The sequence below is a fragment of the Euleptes europaea genome, chromosome 2 (assembly GCF_029931775.1).
Source record: "Euleptes europaea isolate rEulEur1 chromosome 2, rEulEur1.hap1, whole genome shotgun sequence".
Taxonomy (NCBI): Eukaryota; Metazoa; Chordata; class Lepidosauria; order Squamata; family Sphaerodactylidae; genus Euleptes; species Euleptes europaea.
The window spans coordinates 141,628,172-141,655,544 of NC_079313.1; the positions used below are offsets into that span (position 1 = coordinate 141,628,172).

The window sequence follows — 27,373 nt, forward strand, 5'->3', positions numbered from 1 at the left end:
CGGAGCCAGGTGGCGTTTCAAGGTCGAATTGTTGTTCTACTCTGGTTTTATTTTGTCTTGACTTTCCCTGGGAACAAGGGCTATCTGTGGGTTGCCGTAGCAACCAGTAGTAGTCCAGAAAGTTCACTTTTATATGTATCTCCTATACCCTCAGTATTTTCCCCATTAGTATCCTTGACGATTTCCAAGTCAATTTCTGTTACTCGCTGTATATTTCTTAATAAATCAACTTTCTGTGGAAGACCTGCTTAGAAGTCGATTTGTGGGCTTTGTCTGGTGAGCCCAGAGCTGACATTACCTTTATATTTTAAATATTGTTTTAATGTCTTGATACTACTAATCTCCCTTACTGTCTCACAATGAAAGATGTGGCAAAGTGTAACTTCCAAGGTGTCAAGCTGCAGTACTTCATTGCGTTTCTTTCATAAGGAACTTCACTCCAGACGTAGTCGCGAGTTTAAAAGTTTTATTAAGAAAGCCAGCGAGTTCAGTCAGTCCATAGAAACATCTTGGCCATCTTCTGGTCACTAGGGATGTGGGGGGGAAGTAGTTGTGAATTTCCTGCATTGTGCAGGGGGTTGGGCTTGATGGCCCTGGTGGTCCCTTCCAACTCTATGGTTCTATGATTCTAGGTGTCAAAAGAATACGACATCAGGTCACACCATGAGGGCAAAAGAAGACCGGGTGTATTTCAAGGTTGCGGCGCCTGCGCCATCGCCCACGGGTGGAGTATTCAAGTGTCGGTTGCCACAGCAGTGGTGAAATGGTCTCTGTACCGTTACTGATGGCTAGCTCTATAGATTGTATTGGCAAGTATGGTACCTTAATAGAAATAGTGATCTAAGGCAAAGAGGCCACTTGTTGAATCATGAAGATTATTTTTATTGCTTATTCCAGTATATTTAAAAGCAAGCAACAAAACACAAGACCGAGTATAACAGAATTTAGGCAGAGTCACACAACAGGCTATTTCAGAAATCTGCACAGAGTACAGATCACAATGTGCACAAAATACAATTGTACGTACCACCACCGCACGGGAGACCTATGAGAGATCTCCAAATTCTAAACAATTTTTGCCCCCTCTTATACTCTTTTTCATGGGAAATCTAATCTTGTGGTTGTACCTAGGGCACCTTCTCAAGGGTCTTCCTTCTTTCCCAAAACAAGAATTCAATCCTTTTCACCTGTTTTCGCACCTCACAAGGTCCTTTATATGACCCAAGGCAAGGTTTGTCGATAAGGATATAGTCAGATCTTCCATGTTAAGCCCATCACTCATGGCAAGGTGACAAAATCCTAGAAAAAGGTGTCGGAAGCACCTTGTAAAGGGAATCCAATGCAAGTCAAGCACCACCGACTCAGGCAGCTTTCCAAGATTCAAACGGGTAATTTTTTGGCTTTGCGATCTGCATGTTGATGTTACAGCCAGGGCTTTTGGCTCTAAGCCCAGGATTTTCCTACTGCTGAGTGACGCTATGGCCTGGGTTTTTTTCTACTTGCCAGTTACTGCCAGGAAATCTAGCTTTTGATTAACATACATTGCATGAATATATATCCTTTAAGGCTACAGTTTGACTAAAGTATGACTAGCCCGCTACAGTGGCCCCCTCCCCTGCCGCCTGGCCGCCGGGCGCTTCAGAGTCACTGCGCCACCTCCAGCGTCTGGAAGGCTTTGACGTCGTGAAATTTGTCGCAGGAGAAATTGACGAGAAGCTGCTTGGTGCCGGCCTTGGTGGGGGTCAGCGCAAACTGGACGGTGGCCTGCCGCTTGGCCCCCAGCGGAGGTGCGCTGTGAAGGAAGAGCAAAGGCGGAAGGTCAAGCGGGATCAGGCAGAGGGGGAGAGCCAGCCTTTGTGGCGTCCAGCCCCGCCAGCCTGCTTCTCAGCCCCCTCTGAGCAGCCGCTGTGGGGTCACCACAGAACCTGAGCCGTCTGGGGGGGGGGTCTCTCTCTCTCTCTCTCTCTGCCACAGAGACACCAGCCTGGGACCAGAGCATGGCTGGCAAAATGCTCCTCTGTGTGGAGGGCCAGGGGTGGCGCGCATGCGGACCACGCAGGAAAGCTTCAGGGCCGGGAAAGGCCGTGGCCGCAGGTCTGAGGGGGAGTCAGCCTTGCAAGGCTGGGGGGGCACCAATGGCCTGATCTCGTGCCTGGCCCCAGAGGATGAGAAGCGCTGAGGCGGCTCTCTGGCAAGGCACACCTGCATTTCTCTTGCCCCGTCTGCTGGGCAGCAGCAAGGGGGCTTCCGAAAGGCAAAGGCCTCCTGCGCAGGCAGGCCCGACTACCTGGAACGTGTGTGTGTGTGGGGTCAAGAGCCCACATTTCCTCTCCTCATTTGCACGCTTAACCTTGATGGAAGGTGGGCAGAGTCCATCTCCAGCATGGCAGGAGGCCCACAGATGACTGACGGTCCCCTCTGTCAAGGGCTTTGCACTGGGAAGGGATGCTGGCTGGCCTGGCAGACAGACGCCCATTGTGATGCCAAGGGCTGCCCGTGCTCAGGCTGGCATTGTGCGCTAGGGAAGGGCAGCCTGGCCCTTGGGAAGGTGCCAAAGAAGCAAGCAGCCTTCTTCAAACACAGCCCCTCCCCTCTCCCGTGGTCACCGTGGCCCGGGAAGGTGGGGCCTCCCACGCCCTGCTCAGGTTGCCAGATGCCAGGTGATGCCTGGAGCTCTCCCGGAATCACGACTCATCTCCAGATTATGGAGATTGTCAGTTCCCCTGGAGGAAACGGCCGGTTTGGAGGGTGGACTCTTCGGCATCGTGCCCTGCTGAGGTTCACCGCCTCCCCACGACCCGCCCTCCCTAGGCGCCACCCCAAACATCTCCAGGAATTTCCCACCCCAGATTTGGCCACCCGACGCCCTGGTACTCACTCCAGCTTGAGCTTGTCTGCCAGCAGGTCGCTGCCCTCCACCAGCAGCACGCAGTCCTTGACTTCCACCACCAGCGGGTTCGTCAGCAGCACCTCCACCGCCACCAGCTCATTCACCTTCGGCTGGCCCAGCACCTGCCCCGAGGCAAAAAGAGGACGGCTCTCAGCACCACCCCAGCACGGGGCGGGGAGGGGGGGAACGGAGACAGGCCAGGGTGGCGGGGGGGGGCAGGGCTCAGGCACGCCGAGGCCCTCCTGGCACCCGGCCCCCCCTCTGAGGGCCACAAGGGCCCCCCACAGCCCACTCCCCACAGCCCAACGACGCCTCCTCCGTCCCCGCTGCCGGGGCTGATTCTTTGGCCCTCGGAGATTCTTGCGGGAGCGAAGCAGCTCTCAGGGGGAGGCACAGAGCCAGCCAAGCGCTCTGGAGCCTCCTGCGCAGAGCTTGCAGGTGACGGCAGGAGAAATCGACATGGCTGCAGTGGGCCATTCTTGCCCTGCGGGCTGCCCAGAAACCTCACTTGGCACCTCTGCTCCACATGCTGTTCCGGGACATGCCCAGAAAAAGTGCCACTGGCCACTTCTGCACGGTGACCCCCACTTTCTGCCTGGAGGGGTCCCCCTGCTGCCCCCTGTGCCTGTTGGCGATGGTTGGAGAAAGAGGTCTCCCCCAGTTTTTCCCTCTGTCCCCCTTCCCCGTGCTGCTCCAGACTTCACGGCAGTATTTCCCCTGGACGTGGCAGGCCCGGAGCGTGCAGGCAAGGGGGTGGGGTGGGGTGGGACTGACCTTGATGGTGAGGCTGGGGTTGTCCAGGACGATGATGCGCTCCACCAGGATGTCCCCTTCACCCTCTTTTATGTGGCATAACGCTGTGGCGCGGATCATGTTGTCTGTCGTCAGGTACTGGTGGTACTCCTTGTAGGTGATCTTGACAGGGAAGGTTTTCTCTGGAGGAAGAGGAGAGCAGGACAGGATCGAGAGAGGCCCTCGATGCCAGCCAAGGTCTGTCTGCCTCTCTCTTGGGCAGGCTTTGCTGGGGGGTTCCATTAATATTTACATGCACGTGAGTCTTACAAACACGGGGGGGGGGGGGGAGAATGACTGGCAGGACTCGGGGGGGGGGCTCCTCCACCCGTGTCCAGGGCCAGGCCCTTTGGGTGCTTGATGCAAGCTTCCCTTTCTTTCTTTCTTTCTTTCTTTCTTTCTTTCTTTCTTTCTTTCTTTCTTTCTTTCTTTCTTTCTTTCTTTCTTTCTTTCTTCCTTCCTTCCTTTCTTTCTTTCTTTCTTTCTTTCTTTCTTTCCAGTGGATCTCTTGCAACCCTTCGATGTCAGGGGGCACAGAGAGGCCCGGCCCCCTCTTCGTCCTCTCACCTCCCCCCATGCTGGTGGGAATAGCACAAGGAGGAGACCTCTTTCCTCCTCTGCCATCCAGCCCTTCCATGCTTGGATGGCACACGGGGCTTTGCATGCACAGAGGTGCGGAGGTATGTAGGAAGACGGGGGATCCCTATGTGCCCAGCAACCAAGAAGGCAGGCAGCCTCCGTCGTCCTGCTCTGGACAGAGAGATGCATGCCCACAAACAGACCAACAGGGACCCAAGGCGTTGGCCCCCAAGCAGTCCTGGCCACGTGCTCCAGCCACGTCACGGGGGCTCAGCAGGAGGGCATCTGCCCCCTTCTCCCTTTGCCCCTCTTGCTGCCCCAGTCGCCCTCCGGGAGCACCCAAGCAGGACCCTTTTTACTCCAGATCAGACATTACTCCCATTGTCATTCCTGCCACTTCCCCTGGAGCAGGGCGGAGGCAGAAAGGAGATATCCTGAGTCAGGGCATGGGGAAGAGAGGACAACGGTGTCGCTTCACTCTGCTCTGGTTAGGCCTCACCTAGAGTCTCACTCTGCTTTGGTTAGACCTCACCTCACCTAGAATACTGTGTTCAGTTTTGGGCACCACCATTTAAGAAGAATGTAGGCAAGCTGGAACATGAGGAGGGCAACGAAGATGGTGAGGGGTCTGGAGACCAAGTCTTATGAGGAAAGGCTGAAGGAGCTGGGTGTTTTTAGCCTGAAGAGGAAAAGGCTGAGAGGGGTGATATGATAACCATGTTCAAGTACATGAAGGGCTGTCATAGAAAGGAAGGTGCAGGGTTGGTTTCTGTTGCCGCAGAAGGTTGGACCAGAACCAATGGGTTGAAATTATATCAAAAGAGTTTTCGGCTCAACATTATAGAACCAAAGAATCATAGAGTTGGAAGGGACCACCAGGGTCATCTAGTCCAACCCCTTGCAGAATGCAGGAAATGCACAACTACCTCCCCTCCACACCCCCAGTGACCCCTACTCCATGCCCAGAAGATGTGCACTACCCCAGTGCCAATCCTAGGCTGCAAATCCCTTCCCTCATCACATGTTCTGTTTATGCCATGTTGAGCACCACTTCCCTCACGAGAAAAGACTGAGAAGTAGGAATTGAAGAGTTCTGCCCTCTCTTCATCTCCTGTTACAATTTTTTTTATTTCTCAGCTCTATAAAAAGCTTTTTATGGAGCCACCCTGGCCTCTTTAGGCTCCTCCCATTTTTCCTTCTCATAGGAATGGTTTGAGATTGCGCCTTCAGTATTTTATTTTTAAGAAATGCCCACCCTTCTTGAACTCCCTTCTCCTTAAGCATTTCTGACCATGGGATTCTACCTAGCATAAGTTTAAGTTTGTTAAAATTTGCTCTTTTGAAGTCCAGCCTACATGTCTGACTATGTACAGGTTTTCCTCTCCCCAGTTCTTCCCTGTTGGTGAGAATCAAGTCTAAGATAGCAGACCCCCTTGTTTCCCTGTCCACCTTCTGGAATAGGAAGTTGTCAGCAAGACAAGTCAGGAATTTATTGGATCTTGCATTTTTAGCAGCGTTGGACTTCCAACAGATATCCGGGTAATTAAAATCTCCCATGACCAATGTGTCCCGTCTCTCTGAGAACTTCGTAATCTGGTCTAGGAGTGTCTCATTCAAGTCCTCTGCCTGGTTTGGTGGTTGATAGCAGACCCCCACCATAATATCATTATTTCTTACTCCTTTTAATTTTACCCATAGACTCTCGACTGAACTGCCACGCACAGCTTCATGTACTTCTTCGCAATGTACACATCTTTGACACGCAATGCTACTCCTCCCCGCTTCCTTCTCTGTCTGTCTCTTCTAAACAAGTTGTACCCATCAATCCTAATATTCCAATCATGAGTGACATCCCACCAGGTTTCAGTAATGCCAGTTAGGTCAAAATCTCTTCCTGTATTAGGGCTTCGAGTTCTTCCTGCTTGTTTCCATGGCTTATGTGCCCCGAGGTTTTCGTTTCTGAACTTACCCGCAAGTTTATGTTTCCTCGCATACATGGCACTCCCCGCAAATCTTTACTGTTCTCATCTCCAGTTATTGTCATTATGCTAGGCTTTAAGTTCTTGTCTCGCTCCCCCATAGGACTGAGTTTAAAGCCCTCCTTGTCAGGTTTAAGAGGCTCTCATCAAAAACATATTTTCCTACCCTCGTGAGGTGCAAACCATCTCCCGACAGAAGAGCTTCATCTCGAAAGCGTAAGCCGTTAGAAAGAACTTTCCGACAGGTAAAGCAGTTTCTTAGTGGAACAGGCTTCCTCGGGATGTTGCGGGCTGTTCTTCTTTGGAGGTTTTAAAGCAGAGACTAGATGGCCCAAAGAAGCTTACAACAACCCTGTGAGGTAGGTTTGGCTGCGAGCTCAAAGCCACCCAGCAGGATTCCAATGCACTGGTGGGGATTCGAACCTGGGTCTCCTGGATCCTAGCCTGGCCCACTAACCACTACTCCACACTGGCCCTTATGGTGGAGAGGATCAGGCAGCAGGTCAGGGAGAAAGAGAGAGCGCGTGGCCAAGGAGGACTTTGCCTGACGAAGGGATGTAATGGGAATGGCGGGAGGCCTCCGAGGACCCTCTGGAAGGAAAGCGGGGCGGGGGGAGGTATTGGTCTGTGCTGAGTAAGAGAGGGGGAGGGGAGCCCACGAGGGCTGAGGAGGGGGCTGAACTACCTGGTGAGTGAAGAGGGCAGAGTTTGAGGAAGAAGGGAGAAGACGGAGAGGGGGCGACCAGCAGGGAGAGCACGGAGTGGGCTGAATGCGGCAAGCGACTGAGGGCAGGGGGTTGTTTCCAGGGGTGCAGAGAAGGTGGAAGCTGGGAGTGGGGCGAGGGGTCTTCACCACGTTTCATTCCAGATGGGCAAGCGGGGTGTGTGTGTGAGTGTGCAGAAGCAGGTGTGTTGGCTCTGGCTCCCGCATGGGGGGGGTCATCTCCAGCCTTGCCACCACTCCCCTCTCCCTGCCCTCCCCCTTTCACACCTCCAGCCTCTCCTCCGTCCCCAAATACTGTGCAAATACTTCACCAGACCGTGCCCCCTCCCCGTGGCAGCAAAACATCTTTACTTTCTTTATCATCCACAGGGTTTGGTGGAACCCCTCCTGACGGTGGCTGATTTCCCGTCCTTCTACTCGCCAGAAGAACACGAGACAGAGAGGGTGTCTGCTTTGTGCTTGCTCTGAAAACCCCAGTGTCAGCCACCCCCCCTCATGGGCAAGAGCCCCTCTGCAAAAGGCGCGTGGTGTAGCAGCCGATCCGTTGCCAGCCAGGCTGGCCGGGGAGTGTGACCTGGGGACTGGGACGTGCCTGAAAGGTTACCCACCTTCTTGGGGGCCCAGGGTCACGGACTGGGTGTTCTTCCAGACCTCATGGATGGGCATCCCCGTGTAGATGATGGTCCACGCTGTCATGTGCACCTCCACCGTCTTCGGCTCAGAAGCGTGGTTGGTGAGCTTCAGGGCCAAGTAGACGTCTTTGCCCACCTCCGGGGTGTGCTCCACCTTGAATTTCCCCGAAACGCTGGGCTTTGGAGGAAGCGGCATTGCGGCTGTGGAGCTCATCGTGTTCAGATTCAGCTTTGCACGAGCTTTTTCAAAGACAGTCCTTTCTTGAGCAGAGCCTGCAAGAGAGAGCGAGAGCGAGCAGGGCTTGCACGTGAGTAGCCTCCCTGCTGGCTGCTGTGGCCGGAGGAATCCACCTCCACGGGACTGATGGTAAGGTGGATGCCACGGTCCCTCTGACTCTTAGCCTCTGGGCCACGTTTGTAGCCCCCGTGGTCACCAAGGGAAAGGGGCGGTGCTCCTGTGGGCCGCTCTTTGCCAGGGTTTGGCTGGCCTGCGGGCACGAATTGCTGCAGACCTCCTCCTCGACTCCCCTCCAGGGCAGATAGACTTATAGAATCAGAAGGGACCTCCAGAGTCATCTAGTCCAACCCCCTGCACAATGCAGGAAATTCACAACTACCTCCCCTCCCCTCCCCACTCCCCAGTGACCCCTACCCAGGAAATACTCAGGAAACGTTCAGCCTGGAGAAGAGGAGGTGGGGTGGGGGGAGGGGATAGGATTACTCTGTTGAAGGGTTGTCATTTAGAGGAGGGTGGGGGGCTGTTTCAGTCTGTAGTGGAGGATGGCACTCGTAATAATGGGTTTAAATTACAGGCAGGGAGACACTGGCGTGATATTAGGAAAAACCTTTTAACGATAAGGGTGGTTCAGGGGTGGAATCGGTTGCCCAGGGATGGGGTGGGCTCTCCCTCCTTGGAGGTGTTTAAGAAGAAGGTGGGGGTTATTTGTCAGGGATGCTTTAGGTCTCATCCTGCGTGGTGTAGGGGGTCTGGCTGGGTGGTCTTTAGGCCCCTTCCAATTTTTTAATTCTATGATTCTATGAAAATGAGAGGCCGTTTGGAAGAGCTTTTGAGCTGCCCACCCTGATATCCTGGTGACTCTGCTTCTACCTGCAGGACGAGCTTGGCTACAGACCCTCTTTGGAAGAGGTGCGGGGAGTCAGAAGACACCTCCCCCCAGTCCCAAGCAGGGCACCTCGAGGGGGCAAAAGTCTTTTTCAAAGACTTTTTCAAAGATAGACCTTTCTTGAGCAGAGCCTGCAAGAGAGAGACAGAGAGAGATACAGAGAGAGAGAGAGAGCAGGGCTTGCACGTGAGTAGCCTCCCTCCTGGCTGCTGTGGCCAGAGGACTCCACCTCCACGGGACTGATGGTAAGGTGGACGCCACGGTCCCTCCGGCTCTTAGCCTCTGGGCCACGTTTGTAGCACCTGTGGTCACCAAGGGAGAGGGGCGGTGTTCCTGTAGGCCGCTCTTGGCCAGGGCTTGGCTGGCCCGAGGGGCACAAGCTGCTGCAGAGCTCCTCCTCTGTAGCCAAACAGTTCCCATCTCCTGGACTGTGCTATCTGGCACCCACCTACACACATGTCGCCATCGTTCCTGGCGTGTGCCAAACCCCCAAGCGCAAAGGGAAGGGATCACGCACTGCCCCACGAAACAGACATGAAGGAACTACAGGCAGGACGGCCCCTCCGAGTGAACCAGAGTGAATCCATTTTCCTGTGACTCCATTCGAGTGTCCAGTAGAAGCCATTTCGCAAGGAACCACCAGACACGTAGCCAGCACCACCCAGTCATCTGCATGATTCATGAACCATCAGAAGCCTCCCTGATATCAGCAAGGAAAGATCGCCCCTCTGGCATTGCGAAAGGACTCTCCTGGACACCGCTGTTCGCCCCTTTGTATCCAGCAAAATAAACCCATCAGCAATCGTCTCCTGACCCTCCCGGAATTGCGCAAGCCACAGATTTTAGCTAGCCTGTCTCAGTTGCCCCCCTGTCACACCTGAGCAGCTGACCATTAAGGTCTCATTCACCTATTGTTCACCATGGGAACCACGAGGGGATAATCCCATTATCCCCCACCCCAAAAAGAGTATAACTGGGGTCGCTCTCAGCCTGTCAGACTCAGTTTTATAGGATGCACACACTGGAACTGTTTACATGTAACGGCTTTGAAATGTAAAACATCAGAGCTCTCTCCCTCAGAGAGGGTTCCGGTAAAATCACACCTTGAGATCAGAGTAGATTTACAATAGGAAGACTACTTTGAAATGGAGGCATCAGAGCCTCTGGCCATAACACCTTTCTCCCAAACTGAAGGGACTTTCCCACGGGACTAGGAACTGGGGGGAGGAAGGACACAGAGCTTGTTATCCGGGGCTCGATTGCATGCCCTCGCTGACAGCCATAAGCTACCTTCCTTTTCCCCTCTCATACTCTCTGTATCTCTGTTGGGGTGGGTTTTGCCCAGCCCACCCACGATACCCTTCCATCTCGCTGGCCGAGCCCCGGGATTCCCTTGCCCCCGCTTTTCTTGCATTCTAGCCGCATGGAACCCTGGACACCCTCTACAGGATCAGGTATAGTATTCCCCCTCTTCAAAGGGAAACGGCCACATTGGCAAACGTCTCTATTCTACTACCTTTATTTCTTAGGCTCTGAGTGTGTTTTTGTAAGAATCTGTTTTGTTTGTGTGTGAACATATAATCAAGTAAACTTTTAATTTTAATTCCATTGCTTCTGCCTTATTCTTTGAACCTCGGAACAGACTCCCGTAGACACAGGTTTAGATCCTGCGGTTCTGCCCAGTGCCGGTTATTGATTTGCTTATTCCCCCATATAAATATTCATAACCGAGCAATTTAGCTAACACCTCGGCTTCCCTCCTGGGGGGATATGATGACTCTGTTGAAGGGCTGTCATTTACAGGCAGGTGGGGGGTGTTTCAGTTGGTAGTGGAGTGGGGCACTCGTAATAATGGGTTTAAATTATAGGAGGGGAGACACTGGCGAGATATTAGGAAAAACCTTTTAACAATAGGGGTGGTTCAGGGGTGGAATCGGTTGACTAGGGATGGGGTGGGCTCTCCATCCTTGGAGGTGTTTAAGAGGAAGTTGGGGGATTATTTGTCAGGGATGCTTTAGGTCTCATCCTGCATGGTGCAAGGGGTCAGACTGGATGGTCTTTAGGACCCTTCCAATTTTTTAATTTTATGATTCTATGAAAATGAGAGACAGTTTGGAAGCGTTTTTGAGCTGCCCACCCTGATATCCTGGTGACTCTGCTTCTACCTGCAGGACGACCTCGGCTACAGACCCTCTTTGGAAGGGGTGCAGGGTGTCATAAGACACCCCCCCAGCCCCAAGCAGGGCACCTCGAGGGGGCAAAAGTCCAGCAGCCAGATTTGGCATTGAGCCAGGAGGCATTCCCACCTGTCTGAGGAGGAGGAGGAGGGGGCTCACCTTACCTTCATGGTATTTATAACTGCTGGTGACGTCCACGCGGTCATAGCTGCCCACGGCCTTGGTGCTCGTGTACTGGCCAATATCCTTGGTGTCTGTGTAAAGTCTCTTGGTTTCTCCTGTGGATGGGTTGTATGTCCAATTGATGCGGTCCGCATTGACCTCCGCAAAGACAAAGGGGACGTCATACTGCAGTTCCACGGATCCCTCTTTGACAGCTGTCAGAGAAGCTGGGCCACACTGGAAGATGCCTGCGGGGTTCAGAAAAGAGGGTGCGTGGGCAGAAAAACGGGGGGTGGAATCCCCACCCCCAGTACCAGAGAAGTAGCTAGTGGGGAGGAGCGAATGAGGGCCTTGGCCCAAAGGAAGGGCGGCTCTTTCTCGCAGTTCCCCGGGAGTGCTCGCAGGGCACGGCCATGGGCCCGAGCCTAGCTGGGTTTTGGCAGGAGGAGACCCAGCCAGGGAGGCAGCTGGGGGGGAATAAGCAGGAGCAGGGGGGCTTTGGCCTTTGAGTCTCTGCTGAGGGGGGGCTTCCTTGGGCATCTGGACGATGCTCTATCGGGGCCCTCCTTGGGCTGATCCAAGAGAACTCTTCTTGTGATCTTCCAAGGGGGGTGGTGGTCAGGGAGGAACACAACACAGGAAGACCCTCGAGTGGGAAGAGCAACCCGCAGGTTCTGTGCTGCCAGAGGAACCACAGTCACGGGAGGATTGCGGGGAAACCCTGGTGCCTCCAGTGCGCACATCCCAGTCCCATCATCACATGTACCTGTGGACCCGTCATGCTGTGTTCTTTGTGTAGCCAAGTTGGCAAAGGAAAGGGTGAATTGGCTCTTGGAAGCCAGGCAAGTGGGAGTGCTGGGAATGCCCAGTAGTCGGCGGAGGGCATTTCTGCCACATGGCACCCATGCCAGAAGCTGGCCTAGGTCAAACTCAAAGCTTTTTCCCCTTACCTGAACTTCTCTCCTGTGGTGTTGCGTCTAATATCTGCCATCCATCGAATGCAGGGCCCAGGTCAGGTCGGAGAAACCAGCTTTCGTTCCACACATGGAAGTTCCTGCAAGCAAGCGTGAGCTGGTGAGCCCAAAAGAGCCTTCCACGGGGGGCAGCCAGCCAGTTCTCAGCCAGCTTAAGTGCCCAAAGCAAACAGATCCCAAGGAAGCCAGCGATGCCCGAGGAAGAAGCATCACAGCAGCAGCAGAGGGGGCGGGGGGAGGAGACTGCCCCCTTCCTACTCCAGCACCTTCCACGTAGCCACAGTCCAGCAGCTGAAGCTGACTCCCCCACACACACCTTGAACCCATTCGCCGTCTCAACCGTGCAGTGTGGTAGATGAGATGCAGAGAATCCTCCCTTCTTTGTATCTGACAAAGGGAGAAGGACGAACTCTCCGAAGCCCCTGTCCCCAAAACCTTGCCGGCCTCTCTGGTGCTGCTGGGCTCCAGTTAGCTGTTCTACTGCAGACCGGCACGGCCTGCCCTCTGGAGCTCCCTTCCTTGTGACTCCTCTCCTCTTAGCACCTGCTGGCTGGGATATCAGGGCTCAGTGGTCTCCACTGCGACTTGTACCTGACAAAGGGAGCTGTGACCTTTGAAAGCTGATGCCTTGGGAATCTTGTTTGGTCTCTAGGTGCTCCGGGACTCAAGTCTAGGAGGATCCAGAAAGACAGTCTCCTGCCCGGGGGGTGGGGGGCTTACAAGTTGAGTCTGGGGCTTGGAGGCCAGGAAGGGTGAACTGGGTAACCCTGTGCTCGAGTCAGGCTTTAGAAATGGGGTTCCCAGACACCGTAAATGGCTGTGCCCTGGAACAGCTGGTCACAGAGCCAACCAGAGGGGTCGTGATCTTGGACTTGGTTCTGAGCGCGGCTCAGCACCTGGCGAGAGACATGGAGGTTGTGGCACCAACTGGTCACCAAGTGGCCACAGTGCTATTCAGATCAGCATTCATGTCAACGGGAGAAAGTTACCCCTGAAGTCCAAAACTGTAACATTTGGTTTCAAAAGAGGGAACTTTGCAAAAATGAGGACAATTGTTAAAAGGAAGCTGAAAAGGAAACACAAAGAGACTCAGATCCCTAGAGGATGCTCAGAGGCTATTTAAAACCACACCAATTGAAACCCCAAGGGCTAATGCACTCACTGTTTGAAACGTTTGTTGAGATGTTTTATTGATTCACGATCGCACCTTCCCCCCTCCCTTTGGTGGTGGAACCGTTTCGCTGTCGCTTAATCCACGTGGTTTCCAGAAATGCTTATAAGGCGATCTTTTTCCTTTCTCCATTTCCCAGACGACTTCCCCTGAGGTGCAGATAGCTTTAAGACGCTATTTATTTCCCCGCGTCTCTGCCGCCCACACCCACTGTGTAGCCCACATGTCCCCTCCCCTTTCCCTCCGGTGGCCATTTTCTGAGACTTTTTTTTTTTTAAAGCACTTGGAGTAATATTGGATCGTTCCTTTTCTTTTTTTAAAAAAGGGATCAGGATGTCAAGCATGGTGTTTAAAGCCTGCAAAGAAGCGACCCATTCTCCAGCCAGTCTCTTTTGTATCTGTTGTTACGGAGGAGGCTGTACTTGTTGCTTTTGTTCTGGCCGCAGTAGAATGATTGTTTCAGTTTCTTCTCTCCCCGTCCCCCCCACCCCCGTTTTCTCCCAGTGCAATATCCCCAAGGTAAGATGGGAATGATTTCCTGCTTTGGGCAGTCTTTTGTCCCTTTGAGTGTAGCTTTTTAAAAAATAAATCCTCAGGCACCCGACTGTGCCTAAAGTGAACTAAAAAAAAAACTTGCAGAGAAATTTGGAGAGCAGTTATGCAAGCTCTCTGAACAGGGAAGACTGTGGGACTGCAGTTTTCAAACGAAGGTGGCAGCAACGGGAGAGAGTTCCTTGCTTGGTCTTGCACTGTCCCTCCTATACAAGTTCTGCCCGGCTTCTCACGCTGCTTGTCCCAATTTGTATGTGCTTGTGGACATTTTTATAGGGACAGCAGGGGGTCTGAGCGGAGATGCAGTCCCCAGGCTGCCGGCTGCCGGGGTGAAGTTTGCTAATAAGTAAAAAGGGGGGAAGGGGAACTTGTCGCACACCCATGACATCATGAATTATGCGACGCTCCCTGGGGGAAAGTGCAGACAGGCAGTTGTAAATACAGCAATGAATTTAGCCAAGGTGCGTGGGGGAAATCTGACTGCTCAGCCAAGCCACACAGTTCGACCACGCTAATAATTTGGAGTAAATTAATGGTGCAGTAAGCCTCCCCGACAGAACGAATCCCCCAGGTTAGGAAAGGTGCTGCCAAGTCTAAAAGAACGCCTGCATGGTTAATGACCCAAGTCAAGGAAGGCCAAAAGGGCTCTTTTGAAAAGTGGAATTTGCTCCCAGAGGACATCCTGACGGCCACAAGGGTGGACAGCTTTAAAAGGGGATTAGACAGATGGTCTATCAGTGGCTACTAGCCATGGTGAATAAAGGGAACCTCCATGTTCAGAGGCAGTCAGCCTCTGAATACCAGTGGTAAAAGGCAGCAGCAGGGGAGGGACTCAGCCCCTGTTCCCCCCCCCCCGGGAAATGGTTGGCCACTGTGGGAAACAGGATGCTGAGCTGGACTGTCCAATGGTCGGATCCAGTAGGGCTTCTTAAGGGAAGGGTCGCTGGGGGCAGACAAGGGCTGACAAGAAGTTGAGGCCTCAGCAATAGACTTGTGCAGTTTCAGTGGAACCGCACTCAACGGAAGCTTTGCAAAACAGCAGGCGAATGTTCCTGCCCTTCCCTTGTGCAAGATCACCCAAAGATGACTGAATAAAAAAAGAAGAAGAAAGAGATGAAAAACGGCATGAGCCAGGGGTGGGGGGCATCACCAGCCACCTTGCAAGCAGCATCCGGGGCAAGCCCCTGCGGCACACGTACGGTCACTGTGCCAACGCCAGCCCTGCCTGGAGGACGGAAGCATTCTTTTCCTCAGAGAGGGAAATGCCATCTCCCAGCAAATGAGCCCAGGGGTACCCTGCACGCTCCCTTGCACCCGAATAAATCAGATGGGGGTCACTTGCATTTGCTACATTATTTCAAGTGCCCCAAAAGAGTCCTGGGTGAAGGTGGATTTCTGGGGGAGGGCGGCCTCGGGGGCTGAAGGGTCATGGAGCCAAAGTCATCTGGAGAGACCCTTCTCAATGAGCTGTGGAGCCTCCCTCCCTCCCTCTCCTTGGCCGTGCCGCTGGGCCCTGCTTGTGGGCACAGAATCCCTGTGGTAGCCAGAGCCACGCAGAAAGAGGCCACTTACCAGATGGTGTCTCCTTTGTTCTTCAGAGGGTTTCCCTCAGCATCCACGTAGACATCCACCGTGAGGGATTTTTTTGTGTCGTGGGCAGAGTTGAAGTTCGTAATAATGCGCGTCGGCATGCCCAGGCACCGGAGGACTAAACAAGAGAGAGGGAGAGAAAGGCTGTTGGGACTGGCCCTCCCTTGGTGGGGTGCAAAGGGTGCCTGGGAGATGGCGAGGGTGGACAGGGAGGGGCTTTTCTCCCTCTCTCGTAATACCAGAACGCGGGGTCGTCTGCTGAGGCTGGAGGGCGAGAGAGTCAAAACTGATGAAAGGAAGCATTTCTTCACACAACGCATAGTTGAATTGTGGAACTCCCTGCCCCAGGATGTGGTGGTGGCTGGCTTGAAGAGGGGAGTGGACATGTTCCTGGAGGAGACGAGTATTCATGGCTACTAGTACAAATGGATACTAGTCACGATGCATACCTATTCTCTCCAGTACCAGAGGAGCATGCCTAATATAATAGGTGCCGTGGAGCACAGGCAGGACAATGCTGCTGCAGTCGCTTTGCTTGTGGTCTTCCTGGAGGCCCCTGGTTGGCCGCTGTGTGAACGGCCTGCTGGGCTTGCTGGGCCTGGGTCTGATCCAGCAGGGCCTTTCTTGCATTCTTCAGTTCTGGGAGCCCTTTGGGTTAGGGTTAGGGTCTGTCCCCTCCTTGTGGACCGAAGGGGGAGGTTGCAGCAGCCCCACCCGGTTAGGCACGGGCAGGGAGGGGCGGTGGCTCAGGGTGAGAGCAGAAGAGGAGCAGCCCCTGGGGAAGACCTTCCTCAGCCTGAGACCCTGGAGAGCCACTGCCAGTCTCGGGTTGCCAGGTCCCTCTTTGCCATCGGTGGGAGGTTTTTGGGGTGGAGCCTGAGGAGGGCAGGGTCTGTGAAGGGGAGGGACTTCAGTGCCATAGAGTCCAATTGCCAAAGTGATCATTTTCTCCAAGTGAACTGATCTCTATCTGCTGGAGATCAGTTGTATTAGCAGGAGATCTCCAGCCACCACCTGGAGGTTGGCAACCCTATGCCAGTCACACGAGTCCCCGCCAACCATGGTGGGCCAAGACTGACGCACCGCCTGGCTTCATCTGTCAGCAGCTGGCCACGCGGGTCTTTCCCACCCACCGGCTCGTGCAAGAGAAAAAAGGGAGGTGGTTGCGAAGGCCAACCGGCCACGGGACCAGCCAGCGCCCACCAGGGCAGGATGCAGGCCCAGCTTTGCTCACCATTTTGGAGCCCATGTTGGGGGCAGGATCACGTTCCTCCCGTTACAGGGGAGGGGGGCCATGGGCACCCAGTAGCAATGCAACAGGGGGGAAGAAGGGGCTGCAGTGTGATGGGGGGCCTTCCCCCTCTTCCTGCCTGCCCTGCCTGGCTGGCTTCCAAGGGCAGTTTCCGTATGGGGAGGAGAGGGGCTTGCTGTTGCCCTGAGCCAGCACTGGCCCCTCTGCAGCTCCTCGCCTGTCCCCTCTCTCTCAGCTCCCTGCCTCCTTCAGGAGGCACCCTGGGGGTGGATAGGGGGAATGCAGAGGAAGACCTCGCTGGCCCCTGGACCACTGAAAGTCCACCACGCAGGCTGAGAACCACGCGAGCATCACAAGCGTGAACAACCAAACACCAACCTCCCAGGGCTCAGAGGCCTCCCGAGAGAGAGCCAGAGAACCGGCCAGCAAGGAGTCGCTGGGCAGAAAGGCAGCGCCGCAGGGAGGAGGTGGCCTGGTGGGCTGCTGGAGCCAGCCCTGGGGGCTTCTTGGCCCCTGCTCAGAAGGAGGGCGTGCGAGGCAGAGGGGCCCAGGCTCCTGGGCGGAACCGGCCCCCAAGGATGCTCGGCCCAGCCCGCACCTCTGACTCCCCCACCCCCGTGGCCTTCTGGAGCCACTGCTTCCCCAGCACCCAAGGCCCCCACTGGCAACAAGGTGAAGGAAGGAGACACACCAGTGGTCAGTACTCCAGCAAAGACCCAGCACTGGCTGTACTTGACCGGCCTGAAGCCCGATGACTTCCACCGCCGGAGGATGTCCACGCTGCCCGACCAGGTGCTGGGCTTCTCCCCGTCCGAAAAGTCGCCGGACCACTTCCCGAAGAGCACGCCCTGGTCGTCATTGCTGTTCACCTGGGCAGAGGCGAGGCAGACGGTCAGGGTGGGGGAGCTCTGCCTGGGCCCCCCACCCCCGGCTGCTCCGCGGCAGTCTGGTGGGGTTTCTGCCCTCCTGGGGCCGTTTCCCTTGAGGAGCCTAGAAGGGGAGAAGAGGCTTCCTCCCCGTGACTCATGCCAAGCTCTGCAGGCACTTTCGTTCCCCCTCTGCCAGGGCGACATAGCTGGACACCCCCCTCGGGCCAGGCCAGGGCAAGCCTGCCGGCACCAGCCCTAACAGGGGCGGAAGCCGGGGGAAACTGTGCAGCGCAGAGGGCGCATCTTCAGATTTGCTCATCTGCGGAGACCCATGATCTGTGGGGCGTCCCTTTCAAGAGAGTTCACTCAGCAACCCCCCTGCCTGCAAAGCACAGCTGGACTGGAGGGGGAAAGGCAGACCCCTCTGCACCTGTCCCTGAACCCCTGCTGGGTAAGAGCCCCTCCCTCACTATTGCCACCTCCTCTCGGGCATGGGATCCCCCCCCCGTTCTTCAGACTGTGCCCCACTCCCCAACGTTGCCTGGTTCTTGTTTCCACCAGTGTGGGTAATTGGGGGGGGGAAGGTTGTCTCAACGCTGCATTCCTCGCAAGGCATCCAAGAACAGACCTTTGGACCATGAGGAATCCACCCCCCCCCATCCTGCCATCCTGCCAAGTCTCTCTCTTGGCTTCCTGAGATGGGGTCTTTGGGGCCTGAACTTCCCCCCTCCCTCCCCCACAACTGTGCTGCTGAATCTCCATTCACTTCCTTTAGTTCAGGGCTGGCAGGCCAGCGCCTGGTCCGCGGCTGCCTTGGGGAGACCTGGCTCCCGTGAGGAGGGGCCTCCCTTCATAGGGGTGGAAAGAAGAGGGGAGGGTGGAGAAGGGTCGCCTCTCCTTGGTTCCCCGGGAGCGCTGGCAAGGGGGTACTGCATGAGGCATCGAGCAACCCCACATCCCCCAGCTCTTCTTACCATGGCACTCATCACCCGGGCCACGTGCTTGGGGTCGTTGCGGCGAGCCAGGTCGCTGTGGGGGTCCTGCATGAAGCTCCTGCTCCGGTCCAGCATGGCCAGGCAGATGTTCAGGATGCCCTTTTGAAACTGTGTGCAGAGGGAGGAAGATGTCAGCCAGGCAGCCAGTCCTGCCCTGCCTTTTGCAGCCTGCAAATCCTTGGCCCAGGCAGCTCTTTCTAAACACACTCCACCGTTGAGACAGGGTCCTCCGGGATGCTCAAACCAGAGAGCTAACTTCAACAGATGCAACCCCCCTTTCCAGAACCCTTCCCTCTCCCTTGGTCAAAGTCTGTTTCCTCCCCTTGAACATACCTGTCCGAAGTTCCACCCCGAGTGAGTGATGTGATCCACACTGCCCGTAAAGTACAGACCAAATTCGGAAAGGACATACTCCTTGCGCTCTGCATTGTTTGCCATGAACACATCATCCCCTGAAAGACAAGGCGCATGCTCTGCCAGGAAGCTCGGGGTGGGAGAGACAAAGCTGCCTCCGCTGCCAGCCCCAACCGACGGTTGCCCTCTCTGGGCTGGGGAAAGCCTGGAGATTGAGGGGAACGGCCTGGAGACGGCAGGATTTGGGGAAGGGAGGAACCTTGGTGGGATATGATGCCGTACAGTCCACTCCCCAAGGCTGCCATTTCCTCCAGGGAAACTGGAGACGAGCTGTAATTCTGGGAGGTCCCCTGGTTCCACCTGGAGGTTGGCACACCTACGCCACAACCCTGTGATCTCCTAATGCTTGCAAGAGGCAGGGCCTGTCAGGAGTCTGAAGCGTGACCTTGGATAACTTCTTGTCATTGGAGGCCCAGGGCATGCACACAGCTAAGACGGCATTTCTCCGTCTCCATCGGGCTAAGCAGCTGACCCCCACCTGTCCCAGACTGATCTTGCTACCGTGTTCCATGCAACAGTCATTTTCCACTAATGTACTTGCTCTACATAGGGCTACCCTTGAGACTGATCAGAAAGCTCCAGATGATGGTGATGATGTCCCCGTTTCGAAGGAAGGGCTAACCTTCCCCCCATGGACTGGCTGAGGGCAGGGCTTTTATACAGAGGTTCTGCCTAGGGCTGTCGATTCGGTTCGGCCCGGACTGAAAAACAGCCGAATTTTCCCTGATTCGTCGGTTTTTAGTTTGGGACAAACCGAACTAAAAAATGGCGGGAAACCGGGGGAGCCGAATTCAGCGAGTTCGGGAGTTCACGAATAAATCTGGCAAATTCAGGGCCGTCAGTAAGCAGCATAACCGTCAGTAAACAGCATTCTCCTCCCCCGGCCAATCGGTGGCCAAGCTGGGTCTTCTTCTGGCCAATCAGTCAGGATTGAGTACTGGAGGAATCAGCTGATGTGCGGCCCAGCCGGGGAGAGAGAGAGAGAAATCCTCGTGTGTGTGTGTGGGTGCTTGTGCACATTCTCTCCTTTCCGAGGCTGCAGGGGGTGCATTTTTGGGGGTAGAGACCCCAAACTTTCAGCAGAGCTTTAGACGAGCCTTCTTAAGAGACCCCCCAGGTTTTGTAAACATTGGGTCAGGGGGTCCCGAGATATGGGCTACACCCCTTTTCCCTCCCCCCTTTTCCATTTCCGTGGCTGCAGGGGTGCTTTTTTGGGGGTGCAGCCCCCAAACTTTCAGGATATCTTCAGACAAGCCTTCTTAAGAGACCCCCCAAGTTTTGTAAAGATGGGTTCAGTGGGGGCAGAAATATCGGCTCCCCCCTTTTCTCTTTCCGTGGCTGCAGGGGGCACATTTTTTGGGGTACAGACGCCAAACCTTCAGTGGAGCTTCAGACAAGCCTTCTTGTCTTTTGTAAACATTGGGTCAAGGCCCCCCGAGATATGGGCTTTCCTCTTTTCCCTTTTCCCTATTGGGATGAATGGATCACCCAATCCTGTATGCATCTCACAGAGCAAAACGTCTCGTGCTTAAATGGAATCATGTTGGATTACCCAGTCCTCCCAGGCCAGCCCCTCCTGATGGAACAGAAGACAGCCACAGTAAGACCCCTTTGGGGGCTTTAATCTATAATATTTCTCCTGTGTGTGTGTGGGGGGAAAAGCAGAGTCTGTGTGTGTGTAGGGAGGGAGCAGTTTCTGTGGGTGGGTGGGGGAAGCCAAAGGGGTTTTTCGCCCATTCTGCCTGGGGGTGTGTGCCCCCTCGAGTCTCTCTCTCCCTGGTTTGAGAGGGGGCTTCAGATGTGTCCTCAGGTTTTCCCTCATTCATAAGATTGATTAGGTCTATTTTGACGCTTGCTCAAAACTGATTTTCAAATGGTGACTTAAAGAATGCATTTGCCTGGTCCCGAGTCCCATGCAAAAGGGGAAATTCCACCCCCTCCTGCTCCTTATGCATAGCTAGCTGCCTCTGTCCCTTTCCATGCTTTGCACAGTTGCAAAGGTGTTGCTTTACTTGTTTGTGTTGCTTTGCAGTTGTGTTGCTTTGCAGTTGGGTTGCTTTGCAAACTTCTCAGCTGTCTATCGGGGCTGGGAGCTTTGTGTGTGGGCTGCAAGCTCTGCTCAGAGATGCACATTAAGGGTGGGGGCCCCCCTTTCGGGGCCCATATCTCAGCCCCCCCTGACACAATCTTTACAAAACTTGGGGGGTCTTGCAAGAAGGGTCCTTTGAAGCTCCTTTGAATGTTTGGGACCTCTACCCCCAAAAATGCCCCCCCCGAGCCGTGGAAAGCCACGGTTGTGTTTTTAATGGCTTTATCCGGCCGAATTTTCCCCCCGAACTTTGAATTCCCGCCGAATTGCACGGACCCGAAGGGGGAAAGTTCGGACTTCGGCATATCCTGAATCTAAACGGGCCGAATTCAGCCGAATCTGAACTATACCGAATTTTTTTTAATTCAACAGCCCTAGTTCTGCCTGCAGCTGGCACACCATTCCCCATTTGTGTTTTCCTTTGCTCCTGAGTAAAAGGCAAAAGAGTGATGCTTGGAAAGAGCACAGGAACGGAGGCTCCCCAGTAAAGCAGGAAAAAACCCCAGACAGCAAGAGAGAGAGAAAGAGAGGCAGAGAGAGATTTTCCTGCCACTGGTCCCAGTGAAGCCTGAGGCCTGGAGCGGAGCTGAATCGGAGCGCAGAAAATGCTCTGAACAGCTCTGCCAACTGCAGTCACCCATGGGTGACCGCGAGGGCAACCTTCATTTTGTACCTCTCAGCCAAGGATTAAAGAGCAAGACTACTGTGCCCAGGCTGGCGGCGGGGACGCTGCTCCCGGAGCCGGTCGTCATGCTGAGGTAGTAACGTCCAATGATGGCATTGTCGGGACTTGAGATGGAGACCGTCATCGTGCTGGCTCCGGCGGAGGTCTGGACCGCGCTCCAAGTGCCGCTGCTTGGAGTCTGGGTCACGGCAAAGGCCACCCGTGTCTTGGCCTGAAGAGCAGGGTTGGCCCCTGAGGACAAAGGAGACCACCGCGCCATGAGGAAAGCCACACCCTCTCAAGCCGAGAGGGCCTCCCATGCCAGGGCCAGAGGTCCACCCATCTGTTACTTATTGATTGAATGATTGACTGATGGGTACATCCAAGGGCCTGTATCATGGCGGAGAGGGGTATGCAGAGGGAAGCCCACGAGGGAGAGAAAGAGGAGCATACCTGTTTCCATGATAAACATGAGGTTCCCTGATGGCTTCCTTCCTCGGTAGGTCAGAGTGATGGCAAACGGCTGCCCCCGCCGCACCACCAGCTCCTTGGTGCTGTACTGGTCAGTGTGGTGGGCCAGGGTGTTCTCTTTCCATTTCAAGTCAATGTTTGCTAGATTCAGCGCTGGAAGAAGGCGAGGAGAAGAGGTGAGGCAAGACTCAGAGCAGGCAGATCTTCCACCCGCAGCAGCCTCCGTGACCAGGGAGGGGGCTCCCTTTCCTGCCTGCATGAGAAGACGCCACCCCCACCCCCAGGTGAGTAGCCCAGGGCCCCCCTTCCTAGGGATTCCTTTGCGGTAAAGAAGCTGACCATAGCTCCCCTGCAAGCTCTGGTGACCGTTGGGGTCAACCTTCAAGTTAATCCCCTGAATCCCATTGACTGGTTACAGAAGTTCTTTCATTCATTCTATGCCAACCTCTTACAAAGAAGGAGCAAGCGGTTGGGGCCCGCTGAGACATTTGGCATGAGGGCCTGTTCTGGTCCTGCTTGGTTTGGGATGCTGCCATGGTTAGGGCCACACAGCTTTTGGCTGCCGTATTTCTGTGGATTGACTACTGGCTTATTTCAATGGTGTGAACAAAATTTCCTTAGGATTTCTGGTAAACCACTTGAAGGCCCGGTATAGGATACGGGGCAGAAGCGTGTGAATAAATCAGCCAGGAAATCAGTGTTGGGGTTGTGTGGAGAGAGCAGTTCTCTGGCACTGCCCCATATTCTTGGCGGGTTCGTTCTGGCCCCTCACTGCCCGCCTGTGTCCTCCTCTGGGGAACCATCCACCAAGCCAACAGTGGCTTGCCAGCCGGCACCTGTTGGCCAGGAGGCGCTGGAAGCAGAGGCTGCCGGGCGCCTGGCAATGCTGAGTGAGGCTTCAGGGCCGGGGCTCTCGGAGGCTGGAATGTGCTTAGTGAGCGCTTGCTTCATCGTTCATTCTGTGCCAGGAGGTGAGCTGGCGAGGCTGGATGCTGCCGGTGGAGACCCGGGGACCGTCGCAGGAGGGTTCCCTGCCCAGGACCCAGGAGTCCTTCTTGGGCTGGGCTCGGCTGCAAGCAAAAGAAGGATCGGCCCTGAGGCCCTGAGCCCGGTCCTGTCCAGCAAGCCCCAGCCTGCGTGCCGGGTGCTGGCTCCAGCCTCCCCCTATAATTAAGGTCCGTTTATTGGGGAGAAGCGCACACTCCCTGCAGCCGTCACCCTCTGCCACCCTCTCTGCACACACAGCAGAGCCCAGTAAAAGGGCAACCCCAGGTCAGGGCACAGGCGGCAGCCACAGAGCGAGCATTGCCTTCAGGCAGCTGCCGCTCTGCACTCCACTGTCTGCTGCCACCACCCTGCATGGAGAGTTCAGCACCACGGCTCCTCTTTGCCACAAGCCAGACTCAGCACCTGCCAGAGGAGGCTCCCGCTGCTGTCTTGGCGGGGCAGCTGAGACACCCTGGCAATGCAAATGCATGCAATCAGAGCATCCAGGAGGCCCCAGCCAGGCGAGCAGGGTGCTCGGGTGTGGGTCAGAGAGCCCCAGGTGACAGCACTCCTATCTCCTGATGCTGACCAGTCCCTCTTGCCGAGGGAGGACACCTGGCCATGTTTTCCAGCTGTGTGCCTCGGGCTGCCCCAGCGGTCGTGCCCCACAGCCTGCTCTGCTGCCCTGACTGACCGGCTAAGACTTGCCCCACCCAGGCCTTGACCCTGGCTGCACTTGGTCAGTCCTGGAAGGGACACGGCCGTGCCCACTCCCTCTTGAATGAGGGGCATTTGGCCCCAGCAGGGAGAGTGCCAGCCCATGGGAGACAACACCAGTCCCAGGGATGCCCAACGCTTCCGGACGGTCCTTGGTGCCGGGGTCTCCAGGCCACTCCTGCTCCTGCGGCCCACGCCCAGGCTGCTGCTTCTGGCACTTACCGGCCATGGTGTCTCCCTCCGTGGGTCCTTGGCTCCTCAGGGCGGCTTGTGGAGATAGGGTGAAGCTCCAGGGGTTTTAGGGAGCCTCTTATATGCAGCAGATGGGAGGCCCCTCCTACCTGAGCCGGGGACAGCCCTGTGAGGTGGGTGAGGCTCCCAGGACACAGCAGAGGTGCCGTCAACTTCCTGGTGACAGGCTGCCATCAGGCTTGCTCTGCTCTTGCATGAGAGGAGCAGAAGGCAGGGCTCTCCACTGCAGGGGAAAGGGAAGAGAGTGGGATCTTGGTGCCACACCCGTGGGCAGGCATGGAAGGGAGTCACTACCAGGGGAGGAAGGAGGAAGAGACCTTGACTCAGGAGACACAGAGAGCCCTTCCAGGCAACAGAGGGGCACCAGCTGCTTCTTCTTTTTTCTTTTTAAATAGAATTGTTATTGACTTTTTGAAATAAAGAAATTACAGGAACAAAAATAGAAAGAAAAAGGATTTTAAGCAAAGTTAAAACAAGTTAACAGAAAGAACAAAAAATAATATAGAATTAAAAGTAAAAGTCCCTTTCCCTCCCTCGTGTTACGTGCCCACCCACCCCCATTGTGACTTCCGGAAAAGTACCCCTTAACTTTATATCATCCACTATATATTTAGTTTCCCTTTACTACGATAAGCACCCGCTTCTTAAGCAACCTCCACTCCGCCAGCTGGGGGAGGGACCAGGAGCAAAAATGCTCTCCCCCCTCCTCCAGTGCAATTAAAAGAGACTCCTAATTCATGCAACTGTAAGGCCAGCACTTCCCGATGAGATAAAGCCCGGTTGTGCAAGCCAATTAAGCCTCACTCCTTCCGAGGGTGATGTGATGCGCTGGTGTCTCTCCCTTGCTCACCCCCAAGTCCTTCTTTCCCCCTAGATTACAAAGTTCTCAAAGAAACAGGACACGGTGGTCATGGGAGATTTTAATTACCCAGAGATCTGTGGGAAGTCCAACTCTGCTAAAAATGCTAGATCTAATAAATTCCTGACTTGTCTTGCTGACAACTTCCTATTCCAGAAAGTGGACAGGGAAACAAGCAGATCTGCTATCTTAGACTTGATTCTCACCAACAGAGAAGAACTGGTTGATGAAATTAAAGTAGCAGGCACTCTTCAGTGATGGCGAACCTTTTAGAGACCGAGTGCCCAAACTGCAACCGAAAACCCACTTATTTATCGCTGAGTGCCAATGTGGCAATTTAACCTGAATACCACCCCCAGAGGGGGCCCAGAGGGAGAGGCTAGGGTTGCCAAGTTCCTCTTCGCCATGAGTGGGAGGTTTTTGGGGTGGCGCCTGAGGAGGGCGGGGTTTGGGGAAGGACTTCAGTGCCATAGAGTCCAATTGCCAAAGTGGCAATTTTTTCCAGGGAACTGATCTCTATTGGTTGGAGATCACTTGTAATAGCAGGAGATCTCCAGCTAGTACCTGGAGATTGGCAACTAGTTCCTTAGTGTTTTCTCTCTACATATCAAGACAAATGGAAAGGTGTTTGGAGGATGGCTTGTGGGCACTTCAAAGGTGGAATAGGACTGCACGCCCCTCCGCCCGCACAGACCCAGAGGGTGCCGGAGAAGCTACTGGAGGGAAGGAAGGAAGGAAGGAAGGAAGGAAGGAAGGAAGGAAGGAAGGAAGGAAGGAAGGAAGGAAGGAAGGAAGGAAGGAAAGAAAGAAAGAAAGAAAGAAAGAAAGAAAGAAAGAAAGAAAGAAAGAAAGAAGGGAGGGGGAAAGGGAAGGAAGGGGAGAAAGAAAGAAAAAGGGAGAGAAAGGGAGAAAGAAATGGAGCGTGGGAGAGAAAGAAAAGTAGGGAAAGAAAAGGACAGAGGGAGACAGAGAAAGAAAGAGGCCATTTATGCATGGGAGGTTTTGCCTTGGATTTGCCACTCTCCTGATGCACATTTTCCCCATCCGGATTCTCAAAACTCTGCATGGGGACTTACAGATGAGTTTTGAGAATTTGGATGGGGAAAATGTGCATCTACAGAGTGGCAAATCCAAGGCAAAACCTCCCATGCTTGAATGGCCAGAGACAGAAAAGCCTTCCTGCTCTCTCTCTCTCTCTCTCTCTCTCTCTCTCTCTCTCTCTCTCACACACACACACACACACACACACACACACACAAACACACACACAAACACACACACACACACACAGCCCCCGCCTCCTCCCTCAGCCCGCAGCAGAGAAGTGGGGGGCGCGCACACAGAACAGCCCGCAGCGCACGGGGCACTGGGAGACCCTTCCCTTCCCGCGGAGGCTCGGTGTCCTGCCCCACTCCTACACACCCATGGAGGGCTGGGGCAGGTCCTGGGTGAGGGAGAAGGAGCTGGGAGTGGAAGGGTGAAGGGGCAGGAGAGGCAGAGCAGCCCAAGGAAGGCCAACAATGTGGCGGTGTGGCTCAGGCCCACCAGCCAGCTGGGCGGCACGCAGGAAGGCATGCAAGGAGAGAAGGGGGGAATGGACAAGGGCCCAGAAGCCTTCCACAATCAGGCACCAGCTGCGAAGGGGGAAGAAGGAAAGGGGGACAAGAAGGGAAAAAGAAAAAAGAAAAAAATCCTGCCCCGCTGACAGCTCCGCCGCCAGCAAGGGGGGGAGGGAGGCGCCCCAGAGCCGCCGCCTGACTTCCCACCCTGCGGCTCACCAGCCACCAGCCCTGCCACCACGCCCTTTGCCTATGGACGGGGCTGGGTCCCGCCGCCTCCCACGTGCCAGGGGCGAGCAGCAGCAGCAGGAGGATCCCCCGCCCAGCTGGGCCTCGCCGCCACCACCTCCACCCACCCGTTTCAGAGTGTAGCTCCGGCGGAAAGAAGGCCCGTCTGGCGTGGAGAGAAGGAAGGAGGGAGGGAGCCCAGCCTAGCTCAGCGCCCCTCTCTGCCTGCCTGGCTTGCCCAGGCCCCTAAGCCCCCCGCCCAGAGGGGATCTCCCTCCCACCCGGCCTGCCTGCCCTGAGGGGGGGATGCGGTGGTGGGGCGCGGCGGCAGCAGGCTTGTGAGAGGCAAGCAGGGTGGGGCAGAAGGCACCTCCTTTGCTCCCACCGGCCAGCCACACCCCTCTGCCCGCACAGGCCCAGAGGGCGCCAGAGAAGCCGCCGGCCATGTTCCCCGCTCTCCCACCCGCCTTGCCGGCCGCGCACGCTCCAGCGGCAGCAATGGCGGCGGCTTCTGTGGGAGAGTTCGGGGGCCACCGCCAATGATGTCGGAGGTTCCCCACCACTGGCTACAGCCTCCCCCATCCGGGGCAGAGCCGGAAGGGCCAGCAGCTTGGAGGAACCACGCGTGCCGGCAGAGAGGGCTACGCGTGCCGGAAGTGGCACGCGTGCCA

At 55.3% G+C, this 27,373-nt stretch overlaps 1 protein-coding gene across 1 annotated transcript; it reads right to left on the reverse strand.

Annotated features, from left to right (window-relative positions):
- Nucleotides 1-1,644: 1,644 nt before the first annotated feature.
- Nucleotides 1,645-22,359, reverse strand: LOC130473442 (protein-glutamine gamma-glutamyltransferase E-like). Its single transcript, XM_056844963.1, has 12 exons — nt 22,083-22,359; nt 21,639-21,881; nt 18,796-18,914; nt 18,442-18,570; nt 17,290-17,467; nt 15,329-15,464; nt 12,010-12,113; nt 11,062-11,307; nt 7,573-7,869; nt 3,665-3,825; nt 2,879-3,012; nt 1,645-1,792 (listed from the first exon to the last, which is right to left on the reverse strand). The coding sequence occupies exons 1-12, from the start codon at nt 22,357-22,359 to the stop codon at nt 1,645-1,647; spliced, it is 2,172 nt and encodes a 723-aa protein (XP_056700941.1).
- Nucleotides 22,360-27,373: the final 5,014 nt, after the last annotated feature.